The sequence below is a fragment of the Sciurus vulgaris genome, assembly GCF_902686455.1.
Source record: "Sciurus vulgaris genome assembly, chromosome: 2".
Classification (NCBI taxonomy): Eukaryota; Metazoa; Chordata; class Mammalia; order Rodentia; family Sciuridae; genus Sciurus; species Sciurus vulgaris.
In genome coordinates, this window is record NC_136462.1 from 66,942,793 (window position 1) to 66,957,457 (window position 14,665).

The 14,665-nt window shown below is 33.5% G+C and overlaps 1 protein-coding gene across 2 annotated transcripts in view; it reads right to left on the reverse strand.

The window, feature by feature from the left end:
- The window catches only part of SRP54 (signal recognition particle 54), a 40,376-nt gene that overhangs the window by 12,660 nt on the left and 13,051 nt on the right, over positions 1-14,665 (reverse strand). For both annotated transcript variants that reach the window (XM_079119741.1, XM_079119740.1), the window contains 8 exons: positions 13,279-13,389; positions 10,190-10,281; positions 9,186-9,270; positions 5,295-5,399; positions 4,048-4,114; positions 3,909-3,966; positions 1,618-1,768; positions 513-661 (listed from right to left, as the gene is read on the reverse strand). In XM_079119741.1, coding sequence (XP_078975867.1) covers positions 513-661; positions 1,618-1,768; positions 3,909-3,966; positions 4,048-4,114; positions 5,295-5,399; positions 9,186-9,270; positions 10,190-10,281; positions 13,279-13,356 — 785 coding nt within the window. In that variant the 5' untranslated portion in view covers positions 13,357-13,389. The remainder of the gene's footprint in view (positions 1-512; positions 662-1,617; positions 1,769-3,908; positions 3,967-4,047; positions 4,115-5,294; positions 5,400-9,185; positions 9,271-10,189; positions 10,282-13,278; positions 13,390-14,665) is intronic.

Here is a 14,665-nt window from a genome sequence, read left to right on the forward strand (position 1 = left end):
TTAACTGGCTGGTAACTACAGGCAGATAGGGTATGGCTGGAGGAAGCAGGTCACTAGGGGTATGCTTTTGGGGTTTAACAGCTGAGCTCTGTTTCCTAGTTTCCATGTACTAAATTGCTTTCCTCCACCATACCGTTCTGCCATGATACTCTACCTCACCTTGGGCCCAGATTTATAGTTGGCCAACCATGGACTGAACCTCTAAAACTGTGAGCCAAAATAATCTTTTCCTCTCCTACACTGTTCATGTCAGTTCACTGGATCACAGTGACAAAAAAGTTGACCAACAGGGTTGAGGATGTGGCTCAGTGGTAGAACACTTGCCTAGTACATGTGAGGCACTGGGTTCAATCCCCACTACCAAATATTAAAAAAACTAACAAAGGTAATGTGTCCATCTACAACTAAAAATATTAAAAAAAAAAAAAAAAAAAAAGCTGACTAAAACACACACACACACAAATATACACATGTCTAAGCTGAACATAGGGGACAGTATAAATGATACTTACGCACTGAGTGCACCACCTCCTTTTGCATGACCATCAAGTTTTGTCACTATTACTGAGGCTACATCTACTTTATCTTTAAAAGCCTTAGCCTGGGCTTCACAAGCCTGACCAATGGAGGCATCCATCACATAAACAATATTATCAGGTTGCTAAAAAGTTTAAACAGAAAAGATAAATATTTTTACTGATCTTAAGCAAATTTCATCATTAAAAAATATTTATGATAAATAATTATTCAATCAATGAATGTCTGTTGAGAGAGTAATCAGGTAGCATCTAGGTTCTGAAGACAAAGAAGCAGATGAGAAAATCATCCTAATGGTACATGGGAAGATATGATATTGTAGGCATCCTTAGGTAGGTAGTCAGGGAAAGCCTCTCTAAAGGTTAATGTTTGAGCTAAGGACTGAAACAAAGAAGAAAAAGTTGTGCAAAGATCTGAAGAATGGCATTCTAGGCAAAGGAAGAACAAAACCAAATAAAAAATTTATAGGGCTGGGGAGATAGCTCAGCTGGTAGAGTGCTTGTCTTGCAAGCACAAGGCCCTGAGTTTGATCCCCAGTACTGGAAAAAAAAAAAAAAAAAAAAATTTATAGCATGAAGAGTATATACTGAAATCAAATGAATAAAATAAGACTACTTCTCTTAGATCTGTTCCATTTGGTCAAAATAACAGAATAACTAAAAAGAAACTTTATCAGCACTAACTACTACTAGTTAGCAAAGAACTATAGCCAACATTCCAATGCAAAACCCAAGTTCCTAATATATGCTACAAGGACCTATAAAATGCTGCTTCTCCTTGAATTATTTCCATTACAATTTAAAGATGAGACATTAAATGATGACTATTCACTTTAACATGTATGTTCATTTGGGAAAGATTGTGAAATTCACCTAAAATATCATTTCCAATTGAATTTAAATAACTTACAGAGGGAAACTCAATAGATACTAAAGGCTGGGTGGAGGGGTATAACTCAGTCTTGAGTGCTTGCCTAGCACATGTGAGACACCAGGTTCAATTCTCAGCGCCACATATAAATAAGTAAAAAAATAAAGGTCTATTAACTAAAAAAATAATGTTCCATGGAAAATTACTTACTATCGCATTAGCAACTTGAAGCATTTCTTCAAACAACGAGTCTTCTTGTTTGTGGCGGCCACTTGTATCAACAATAATAATTTCAAAATTTTCATTTTTGAATTTCTCCACTCCTTCAGAAGCAATGATAACAGGATCCATTTCGGTATAACTATTTAATAATGACAAATGATTTAACAACCACAATAGTAAAACTTCCAAATACTACTAATTTGGAAACTGTTAGTCAACTTTTTAATCTATTCCAAAAAACTAAAAAATGAGCACAATTTCACTTTGGTAAATTAAATTTCTAGTAAGTATTAAATACAGAAACCTACTTCAAGAGCAGAAGTAGCACTCATCCAACTTGCCAACTATAAATTCTGTATGATTCCATGTCTCTTCTCAATGAGCTATTTTCTTAAAATTTTTTTATATCTTCTTTAATAACTGAACTCATGTTACAAAGGATTTCATACCTGCTCTTCTGTTTAAAGCTCTTCTGTAACCATTTCATAAAACCATTAAACTTTCTTGTAAAACATAATCCCAAATACACCATCAGATGGCTATGCTTTCATTTATTAAATAAATGCCCTACTATTGGACAACTGAGGTTCTGTTAGCTACTTTTTTGGTACTGAGGATTGAACCTAGAGGTGTTTTACCACTCAGTTACATCCCCAGACCTCTGTTTGGTTTGGTTTTTGTTTCTGTTTTTAAGACAGGGTCTCACAAAGTTGCTGAGAGCTTCTTATAAATTGCTGAGGCTGTCATCAAACTTTCAATCTTCCTGCTTCAGCCTTGCCAGTTGCTGGTATTACAGGTGTGATCCACCACACCTACCTTCCAACTTCTTATTAAAAACAAAGCCAACAAGGACAGTACATAAATGTTTCTTTGAACTGTGTTACGACAGGTTCTAAAAGTTGAATTTGTGTCAAATTATATGATCACTTAGGCTTTGAGCTGTTAAAAGAAAAATATCCTCCACAGAAATTTAATCTCATTCCTTTCCCTACATTTTCATAAACCTGGGAGGAAAAGTTTTTTGTAACTTGAAAATCAAAAACTGAGATCACATTTTAACATGCATTCTCTGATTCATGGCAACTTTTTATACAGACTGTCAAAGGAAAATCCATATAAGGTTTTTAAAAACTGCTTTCCTCTAAATTAAGAAAAAATAAAATTAGAACTTGGCATGGTGGCACACACCTGTAATCTGTGACTCAGGAGGCTGAGGCAAGAGGATCACAAATTCAAGGCCAGCCTCAGTAAGTTAGAAAGACCCTGTCTCAAAAAATATAAATAAATAAAAAGGGCTATGGATGTAGCTCAGTGACAGATCCCCTCTGGGTTCAATCTCCAGTACTGCAAAAAAAAAAAAAAAAAAAAATTAACAAATTCAGGCAGGAATACACTAACTAAGAATATATGTGAGACTGGTTTGTGTGTGTGGTACTGGGAATTGAACCCAGTTACTTGAACATGCTAGGTAAGTGCTCTATCTTTTTAGTTTATTTTGAGCCAGGGTCTCATGAAATTTCCCAGGCTGTCCTAGCACTTGTGATCCTCGTACCTCCACTTCTCAGGTAGCTGGGATTGTAAGCATGTATCACTGTACCGAGATGAAATGGTTCCTATGTTTTAAAAAAAAAAAAAGCCTCACATTATTCTTTTTATTTTTTTTTTTTTTTTTGAGGCACTGGGAACTAAGCCCAGGAGCATTCTACACTGAGCTAACAACCTTTTTTATTTTTTATTATGAGACAGGGTCTCTCTAAATTGCTGAGGCTGGCCTTGAATTTGCAATCCTCCCACCTCAGCTTCCCCAAAAGTGCCTGGGATTACAGATGTGTGCCTCTATACTGGCTCCTAACATTATTCTTTAATTTGTTGGAAATTAATATTTAAAAATTATTCAATGAAAAAAATTAAGAAGTCTCCCAAATAAGTCCTAAATTCAATCTAGACTACATTTTTAAAACATCCTAACATGTACTAATTACCTAACTGACCAACACTGAACAGCAATGATTAGAATTAGAACAGCAATGATTATCTCTACCTGAAATCTGAGATTATAAATCATTTCAGGACAACCAAACACAAATGTTTGAAAATGGTATGCTAAATATTTTTGGTTTTAACTGCGTGGTACCGGGGATTGAACCTAGGGCCCAATATACCACAGGCACATGCTCTACTATTGAGCTATGTTTCAAGTCCCTAAATATTTTTAAATGATATAATAAAAAGTTAGACAAGATGAAATATGAGTATCAAAAGAAAAAATAGTAACCTACCTTCCATAGAATGGAATTCTTGCTTTAGTAGCATTCTGTTTTAGTTGGTCAAAAGCCCCTAAGAGATGAAAGAATGAATTAATTCTCATACTTGAATATAAAGATTATACAAAATAGTTTATAAATTTTAACACAGTACCTGCTCTAAATGTGTCTGCACATATCAAGCAGGTCTTCCAACCTTTCCTCTGGTAATAATATGCTAACTGGGAAAAGAAGATTTAAAAAATGTAATATCATAAGACATAACAATTACTATTTACTATATAATTTCTTCTATTTACACTTATTTACCTAAGGAGTAAAGTTAATCTCTGCTTACATTTCTCCTGAATATAATATTATTAAAGATTTTTGAGTACTGCAAACTTGCTAAGAAGAGTTTAAATTCCGTCATGTTATAGTTGCACTCAAAGAATATAAAATGAAAAATCAGCAATTGATTTTCATTAAAAATGTTAACTACCAGCCAGGCAAGGTGGCACAGGCCTTTAATACCAGTGGTTCAGGAGGCTGAAGCAGGAAGATCATGAGTTTGAAGCCAGCCTCAGCAACTTAGTGAGGCACTAAGCAACTCAATGAGACATTGTCTCTAAATAAAATACAAAATAGGGCTGGGGATGTGGCTCAGTGGTCCAGTGCCTCTGAGTTCAATCCCTGATACAAAAAAAAAAAGTTAACTACTGGGCTGGGGTTGAAGACCAGTGGTAAAACGTTTGCCTAGCACGTGTGAGGCACTGGATTCAATCCTTAGCACCACAGAAAAATAAATAAAAGTATTGTGTCCACCTACAACTATTTCCCATTTACAAAGGGGAAAAATGTGTACTACTAACGTTATTTCAGTTTTTAAAAATCCAACAATAATATAATACTCTAAAAAAATCTTTTTTGCCTCCCTAAAGTATAGCATGGTTGAAGCTTGTGACAAAAAAAAAAATTCTATAACACTGAGGAACCCAATTCTATTGAAGGAGTTATATAATGAATCAAGAGTTAACATAAGGATATGCAAAGTAAAGATCCATATTATATAGGGGTGGGACACTGAAAATAGTCTTGAATCACAGGAGATAATATACACTACCCTTGTTCTCATCTTCAAAAATCATATACTCAAGCCATTAAAAGTCAGACTGCCCCTTTTAAAAAAAAAAAAAAAAAAAAGCATAGTTATATAGAAATCTAACACTAATAAAAAGCAATCAGAGACTACGGGATTCTCTCTCATCTTACAAAAAACTATTACAAAAATAAAATGTATATATTAACTAACACAAAATTGTAAATCAACATTATATAGCTGGGCTTTCACATAAAATTTGATTTATAAAAATATATCTTCTATAGGACCTTTTTTTTTTTTTTTTTAAATGTGTAATTTACCTTTGAACATGTTGTTGTTTTACCACTCCCTTGCAATCCAACAAACATAATCACATTCTGTTTTCCTTTAGTGGGTGTCCATGCTTTAACTCCAGGGTCTACAAGCTACATACCAAAAAGTAAAATAAAAATAAAATCAAGTGAATATATGTTTACATTCAAAATTCTTTCCCCCAGAACTTTTAAATTATAAAAATAATGTAAGGATTTTTGTCACATAAAAGTTACCAAAATACTTCTATTCTAATGTCACTCTACTATTCCCTTTATACATAAAGAAAGAAATTTAAGAATATAACATGCATTGTAAAGTCATACTCAAGCCTTTACTATAAAACCAATACAGAGGTAAGGATCTCAAAACGTTTTTTAGAACAAGCTCAAGTATGAAGTAAGAAATGAGACCAAGTTTGACCCAAAGGAATATATCACCACTGCAGAAATATAATACAAAAACATGTGTGCTGGTCACATGTGAATTTTTAAATGTTTAGTAGTGACATTAAAAATTAAAAGTAAAATTAATTTTAATATTTTACTTAACCCAAATATAATATATCCAAAATATTATCATTTCAACATGTAATCTAAGAAGATAATTTAATTTCTTCTTCCATATTGTTTTCAAATCTAGTGTGTATTTCATACACAAAGCTCATCTCAGTTTAGACTAGTCACACGGCACATGGTCAATAAGGGGAGGGCTGCCCTACTGGAGAGTTCTTGTGTACCACTTGACAAATATTTATGTAAAGCAAAATTATAAATGATATATGAAAGACTTTCCAGGTCAAATTTTAAGTTCTCCAATGCCAAAGATCTTTTATCAAGTTTATTAGAAGGCTAATAAAAAAGAATCACCAATTTATAATCAATCAGTGGAAAAGTAAAGGTCATATATTTAAGAACAGTTCTTAAACTAACAAGTATGATGCATTTAAGTTCATTAAAAATAACAATTCAATTACGAGTCAGTTGTTTGGAGCGTAAAATACTTATCTCTATATGATAATAAATCCACAGTACTAGTTAATGTCCTAGACCAGAGGTTGGCAAACTATGTAAATAAAGTTCTCTTTTTTTTTTTGCGGTGCTGGGGATCGAAGCCAGGGCCTTGTGCTTGCAAGGCAAGCACTCTACTGACTGAACTATCTCCCCAGCCAAAATAAAGTTCTAATAGAAGGAAGCTATGTGTCCATTCATCTGCTCCTTTTGTGTTGCAAAAGCAGAGCTGAGTAGTTGCAATAGAGACCATGTGGTCCACGATGCCTAAATTCTTAAGACGAAGTCATCCATCCTAGACAATACCATCAAGGTTATATGATCCTTATTATACCTTGAATTTCAAAGAGAGATGTGATAGAGAGGAAAAGAAAATATATTTTCTTATCCCTTTCCCAGGCATAAACTTGGCCTTGCATAAACTTCTAATCGTCTTAAAACATAAATCCACTCCAGTTCTGCCTAGATCCTTTCAATATACCAATGCTGAATGACTGTTTATCTCTATGGCAGAATCATTCAGCTCTCTATGGACCCCATACTTAAAACATTCATTTTATTGAATAATTATTTTATAAATCTATCCTTCTCTTTTTCCCACCCTTTGGAACAAAAGTCTTCAACTTTTCAGTCATGGCAGTTTATAAGGATTAGCTGCAATTTGGAATTTGAAATCATCTATACTTTCACACTGTTACACTAAAGTCTATGATTCTATCTGGCACTTTGCATGGCTCTTATACTAGTGCATGATTTTGTAGCATCATGCACTGAAACACTGGTTCACTGAGTTATATAAATCTTCTATTTTTGACACATTTCCCTGTAATGTCAATACTGATTTTATCTGAAAAGTAAGTACTGTCAAACTCAGGGTAAAGATACAGGTTCCCAGTTTATGTATGAAAGCTCAAATTTCATCACTAACCACATATTGTTAATTATTTCCTTAAAGTCACAGGTTTACTTCACTTTGGAAAAAATGTCTGCCAAATGCCTACACATGAATAACTACAGTTTATATGTCTATTGTTCATTTACGTAAAAATGATGTCCTATGAAAGAAGTAGATGGGGTTCAGCTTGCAATTAAATAATCAAACATGTACTTTCATAAAGAGAAAAATGAAATTTCAGTATGCAACATCACACAAAATCTTAAAAATACATCTATAGGGAAAAGAATACATCTATAAGGCTGCGGTTGTGGCTCAGTAGTAGAGTGCTTGCTTAGCATGTATGAAGCACTAGGTTCAATTCTCAACACATTAAAAAATAAATAAAGTGAAGATACTGTGTCCATCTACAACTAAAAGTATTTTAAAAATACATCTATAGTCAAGGGCCAATATTTAATACAATTAATAATTTCTACTACTACATCGAGGATATTCTTATTAAGTAAAAACTGGCACTTTTTCTTAATTCCAGATGTTTAGTAGTAAAGAGTACAGTGACTAATAGTATAATTTGGTGTTACTGCCTTAACTCATCAAAGAGACTGACTTACTTCAACTGCAAATTAATATGAATTGGACAAATTCTTTAACTCTTTAAGGTGTTTCTTTTTCTCTCTTTTAATTAATAAGGAAGTAAACTAAACTGAATGTCTCGGTCATCTGAGATAACTGGACTTTTCCAAAATACCTGCACTGGTACCAAAAGAATAAATGAAAATATGTGTACACATAGGAGAATAAAACAGTAAACCAGTAGCAGAGATCTGCTCTTAAAAAAAAAAAAAAAAACTGGGGTTGTGGCTCAGTGGTAGAGTGGCTGCCTAGCATGTGTGAGGCACTGGATTCAATTCTGAGCACCACATATAAATAAATGAATAAAATAAAGGTCTATCAACATTTAAAAAAATTTTTTAAAGCCTATTTAACAGTTCCATTTTAATTTCAATCCCTATTACTCGATATGCATTTTTTCAAAGATCTAAAATTTTCACCACAATTTGCATGGCAGCAGCAGCAATAGCAGCTAAAGCTGTTAGAAGGCAGGATAGAGTTAAAAGGATATATTTACTACTTGAAAAAATTATTTTTCACTAATTCAAAATTTCCCATAATCTAGGTAAGAGCTGAGAAACTTATCTTTTCAAAGGGAATTATTTTCATAATGAACAGTACAGTAAGGTACAGTTGCCAGGTATGACTTTCCTACACAAGAGTAGGACCATCCTAGGCAATACTTGATATTAAGAGACTTAGACCCTTCTATCAATTAATCTGTAGTGAAGTGTTACTCTTTGCAAGTTAAAATTGGCTTCCCTCCGCCACCAACCCCCAGTATTGGGAATTACACCCATGGGCACCTCTACCACTGTGCTACATCTTTAGGTCTTTTTCATTTTGAGACAGGGTTTCGCTAGGTTGCCAACACTGGCCTCAAACTTGCAAACCTACCTCCAGCTTCCCAATCAGCTGGGATCACAATGCTCGCCTTTCAACATATATACTCAGAATTCTGTACTTAGTAAAGTCTACAATAAAAATAGACCACCTTAGAAAAGCTGGGAACTTTTCAGTTTTGTTTTTTTTTTTTTTTTTTTTTTTTTTTTTTTTTGGTACCAGGGATTGAACGCAGGGGCACTTAACCCCAGCCCCATCCCCAGTCTGCTTTACATTTTATTTAGAGACAGGGTCTCGATAAGTTGCTTAGAGTCTTGCTAAATTTCTGAGGCTGGCTTTGAACTCACAATCCTACCTTAGCCTCCTGAGCCCCTGCGATTATAGGCATGTGCCACTGCACCCAGCTAGTTAATATTTTAATATAGAAGATTCCATAAAATTTTAATAGAATTCTGAAATAGTATTTATTAATAGTGCTATTATGTTTTTATCCACGGAGTCTAAAGAAACATAGCACAATCTTGACAAAATTTTACCTTCACGAGTTCTTTAAAGACAGCATGTTGAATCATTTTTCTTTTGTTAAGACCAGATGCCATCTCTTCAAGATCAATAGCAGACCTTCATGATGGTGGTGTTTGGGGTAAGGAGGAGAAAAGTCAGATAAGACACTCTAAAAAGTCTTCTGTCCCACAGAATGTAAGAACAGTCAATCATTCATCTTAATAATCTTCTAACTAAAATGCATATAATTACTGCAGATTCATAAGACTACACCATCAAGAACTATATCATAAAGTATTAGATATAAGGCTTTTAGTTAAAAGTATAAATATTAATTTGCTCTCAAATGACTATAAAATACTATTTATCTTGCAGCTTATGATTTTATACATCTTTACAACAGAAAACATGAATGACTACTTCCTCTAATTCTAAATGCTTAAATACTACCAGTTCTAAGTTTATTCCCAGGCTGGACAATGCAGAAAGAAGAAATGTCCTAAATATGATAAGGGTTGGAATTCAAGCAGTTAATAGAGGTGTCTGAATTGTTCCAAGTGTCCTGCGCAGTCCATGCCTCCCCAATGAACACAATAACCAAACCACACACATTACTCCTTCCTTCAAATATGTTCAGAGAACCATAAAGGAGAACCAAAGAGAATACTATTCACAAACAATGAATGAGCCTAGTTAACATCTTAAGCATGAAGAGGATAAATCGGCACCACTTTTCTATAAAGAAACTGAATTGTTAAAAGACTTATATATCCAAATAAATATGAATATAACCAAATAAAGGAATAACAAAATAGAAAAAAAATCTATAATTAAATGAAAGTTATACATGGTTTGTTCTTTGAAACATCATTATGGAAACATACTGTCCATGCAGTTTTCTAACACATAGCTCTATACTATTCAAGTGCTATATAGCAGAAATGTTTCATGAAAAAGCACACCTTTCCAGTTAGCTCACCATCCCAGTAAACAAAACTTAGTTTTGCCTATTTTATACCTAATCAATTCAACTTACTTAACATTTTCTCTTAGTTGCTTCACTAGTTTAATATTAACATCCGCTTCTAATAATGCTGTACATACTTCTTTTAGCATAGCATTTAATACCTGAAAATAAATAAATAAAATTTTAAAGCACTCAATGTATCATTTCAATTCCATAAAAACAATAATAGTTAATCAGTTATCATATATTACCATAGTTTAACAAAGACAAAACAACAGTATTAGAGAAAAGGGTTTTTTTGGGGGGTGGCGGGTACTGGGAATTGAACCCAGGGCACTTTACCATTGAGCTACATCCAGGCCTTTTATTTTTTTTATTTTGAGACAGGGTCTTATTAATTTGATTAGGCTGGACTTCAGTTTGCAATCTTCCTGCCTTAACCTCCCACTTACAGGCATGTGCCACCATGCCCAGCAAGAAAAAGTTTCTTAGTTAGCTTTGGAGAGAAAATATCGTTAAATGTCCAGTCCTTTTGTCAAAATAAGATACCCCATTTAGTTCTACATACCTAATATTTAATCACCACAATTTTATTTCTATATTAATAAATATAAACAATATTCAAGCCAAAGAAAGTTTCTATTCAAGAGATGTTGCCATTGATGTTTTTTGTGTCACTGAAGAGCTCTGATGATGATAAATAGTGGCATATCTTCACAATAGGAAAATGTGACAGAAGAAAATTACCCAATCTAACCATTTCCACTAACAGTATAAGAATAAAATTGGAAATTATCCTCCTCTAATAATTCACTATCACCATACATCTGCAGAGTTATGAGACACTGTGTTTAAAAGGTCATAACTATAACATCTTAAGATGAGGCTTTAGCCTCATACACACACACATACAGACACACATACACACACACACACGATTATAAAACAGAATATAATTTCCACAAACAAAGGAATTTTAGCCTTATTTGCTCACTATTTTTTCCTTGGTACCAGCAAAAATAAAGGCCCTCAAATACTTTTCGAATGAATACTCTCCTTCCCTTCACTTAATTTGCCCTGCAGAGGATTATTGGGTTTTTCTATTCTTCATTAAAAGGGCCTGATAAAACCGAACTTGATTTTTCATTGGAGGGATTTTTCTGTTAACCTGCTAGCAGAATAATACACCAAGAACAGAAAAGGTGTCAATTCAAGAAACTGATGCTGTGCCATTTCCACCAAGTCCTTCTCAGGTATCCTTTTTCTCTACTATTAACGCAAAGAAAATGAGCTACAATATTTCCAACAGAAAAAACGATTTAGAAAGCTACTGCTTTATTCCAGATTATAAGACTAAATAATAGTTCAAATTATGATTTATTTATTTAATACAACTTATTAGAAAACACTGCCTGAGGAATTATGGGGAGGAAGATTCTACTCTGGTTTGTCCAACAAACAAACAAACATGTGAAACTGACTTTCTGTTTCTATTAAATGAGAGGCTGGACTAAGTGATCTCTAAAATGGTCTCGAAATTACTTAATTCCATTAGTTTGCTAAAGTGCTGATAAAAAAGTATCTATATATATATATATATATATTTTTTTTTTTTTTTTTTTTTTTTAAGTGCTAGGGATTAAATCCAGGGGCATTTTACCATGAGCTACATCTCCACCTCTTTTTATTTTTTTAAATTTTGAAAAAGAGTCTAAGTTGTTGAGGCTGGCCTCGAACTGGACAGTCCTCCTCCTCAGCCTCCTGAGTCACCAGAATTAGAGGTGTGCACCCCTGCACCTGGCTAGAAAGTTTTTTCTTTCTTTCTTTCTTCATTTATTTATTTTGGTACCAGGAACCCAGAGGCACTTAGCACTGAGCCACATCACCAGCCCTTTTTAAATTTTATGTAGAAACAGGGTCTTGCTGAGTTACTTAGGGCCTCCGTAAATGGTTGAGACTGGCTTTGAACTTGCAATCCTCCTGTATTAGCCTTCTGAGCCACGGGATTACAGGCATGCACCACCATGCCTGGTTTAGAAAGTACTTTTAATCTATTAGTTTATTTAGTCTTTAAAATCATTATGTAAAGTAAATGTTATTTCCCCATCTTATATACTAAGGAATCTGAAGTTGATGTCCCCAAATTCATATTGCACAGCTACTAAATGGCTAAAGTGGGACTCTAATCAAGGTCTTCTAACATGAATTCAGTACTTTTTCCATTGTTACTATGTATACTTGTTAATAAGTACACTTGTAGACTGTAATCATCTCTTTTCAATTAACAAGCCATAAAGATAAGCAGGAAAAAAAAAGAAGAAATAGACTGTCTTAAAACAACAAATCCAGGAAAAAAGGTATTTCAGACATGCTATAAGGAGTCATCTTACAAAATCTCTAAAAGAATGAAAAAGAATTTCAGAGAAAATAAAGAAACCAAGAAAAAAATGCTAGCATTTTATAAGAAAAATGTTAATTAAAAGTCACTGAGAGGGGCTGGGGAGATAGCTCAGCTGGTAGAGTGCTTGCCTTGCAAGCACAAGGCCCTGAGTTCCATCCCCAGTACTGCCAAAAAAAAAAAAAAAAAAAAAAAAAGTCACTGAGAAAAATCAGATATGCACATACACATAGCCAAGAACAAAGAAGCAGATTAATGGAACTTTTTAGGTCTACATCAGGATGGAAAGCAAAAGTACGTTTCCAGATTTAAGTCATTTTCAAAAAGATGCTCTTTTTACATGTAAATTAAGGTCTTTTTTTAAGTTCTGCATAGAAAGATGAAACAATTTTCTTGATGAAAAATACTATTTACTATTATTTGGGAGTTCTTATGTTATGCTTTGTTTTATGGTACTGGGGATTGAACTCATGGGCATTTTTCCACTGAGCTACATCCCCAGTTTGTTTATTTATTTATTTTATTTTGACACAGGCTCTAAGTTGCTCAGTCTGGTCTCAAACTTGTGATTCTCCTCATTCAGCCTCCAAAGTCACTAGGATTACAAGAACACACCACTGCACTGGGCTTGGCTATAAGTTTTTTATCTACAAACATTAAATCTATATCAAAATAAATATAAACAGAGTATTAAAAATCCAGTTTCCCAATGCTAGTAATGATGCATAAGCATATATATCTCACATAATGTTTTACATACCTCTTCATTGATAATGGTGGCATTGCTCAATGAGCGTAATGCTGATGTTATTTTTCTTCCAAGGTCTGCTAGAACCATCTTGAAGACTTTAAAATGTGCTTATGAGGAACTCTGGAAAGAAAAAAATATTAAATGAAAACAAGCCATTTTTTTTCTCTAAGACTAACTACTTCTAATGAATAAAATTTAAGTTCATATTAAAATGTTGAAATGTTTAGTTACTGTAATTTCAGCTTCTATAGCTTCAACCTGCAGCTTTAATACTTAAGTGCAAAAATCAAAAATGTCACTTTGTTAGGATGCCGTGTTTGAACATCTAATTAGAATCCTGTATATGAATCAGCAAATTTTAACATGACAATCTGAGGAAATAATAACATGATCTCAAATATGTACTCTTTTTGGCACAATGCTTATGAATATGAACATCTGAATCATGTATCATCTACATTTTTAAATTAAAAGAAAAAGAGGTGAAATCTCCAGAAATATTGCCTAATTTACCAAATTATAAGACTCTGAGCTATTTTGATTCTTCTTCCTAAAACAAAAAAAATTATTTAACTTTTCTAGAACAAAGTAAAGCAACTGTTGAGCCATTAACTTCGTGACAGACAATGTACTAAATGATCCCACATAAATTACTTCATTTCATTCTTCCAATCACCAAGAAAAGAGATATATTATTATTATTATTCCCATTTTAAAGCTGTTCTTTATTCCCCAGCTCTAAAATAACCTCGAAAATCCTTTCCGGTTGTAAAACATCATTTTATAAAGGATACAGATATAACTACTACATACAAGGATGCAAAGCACTCACAGATGGTAAAAGAGCAAATATGAATTTACTTCCTGCCCTCAAGATGCTTACTTACTAGATGGTAAGACAAGGCACATGAATGAACAGCAAAATAAATACTAAGAGAGAATTCCTCCTGACTACAAACTAGAATATCAGCTTTCTCCAGTCTTCAAAATGAAACACTGACTCTAGATCTCAAGCCTGCTAACTTTTGGACTAGAACTACATATTTGGCTCTCCTGGGTCTCCAGCTTGCCAACTCATCCTGCAGATCTTGGGATTTCTCAGCCTCCAAAATTGCCTGAGTCAATTCCTTATAATAAATATCTACCATTCTCCCCACAACCCCCACACACAGTACCTATTGGTTGTTTCTCTAGATAACCCTGACAAATTACAGTGAAATAATGGCTCAAAATTAGCAACAGACATTAGGATGAACTGTGAATGATGAAATCTATAAAAATTCAAAAGAAGAAAAAACATTTTAGTCTGTTTATTGGAATTTGGTTCTAAAAATACAGGTAGAATTTGGATAAACAGACATGAAGACAAAAGGGAATTTGAGAAGCATGGAATGAC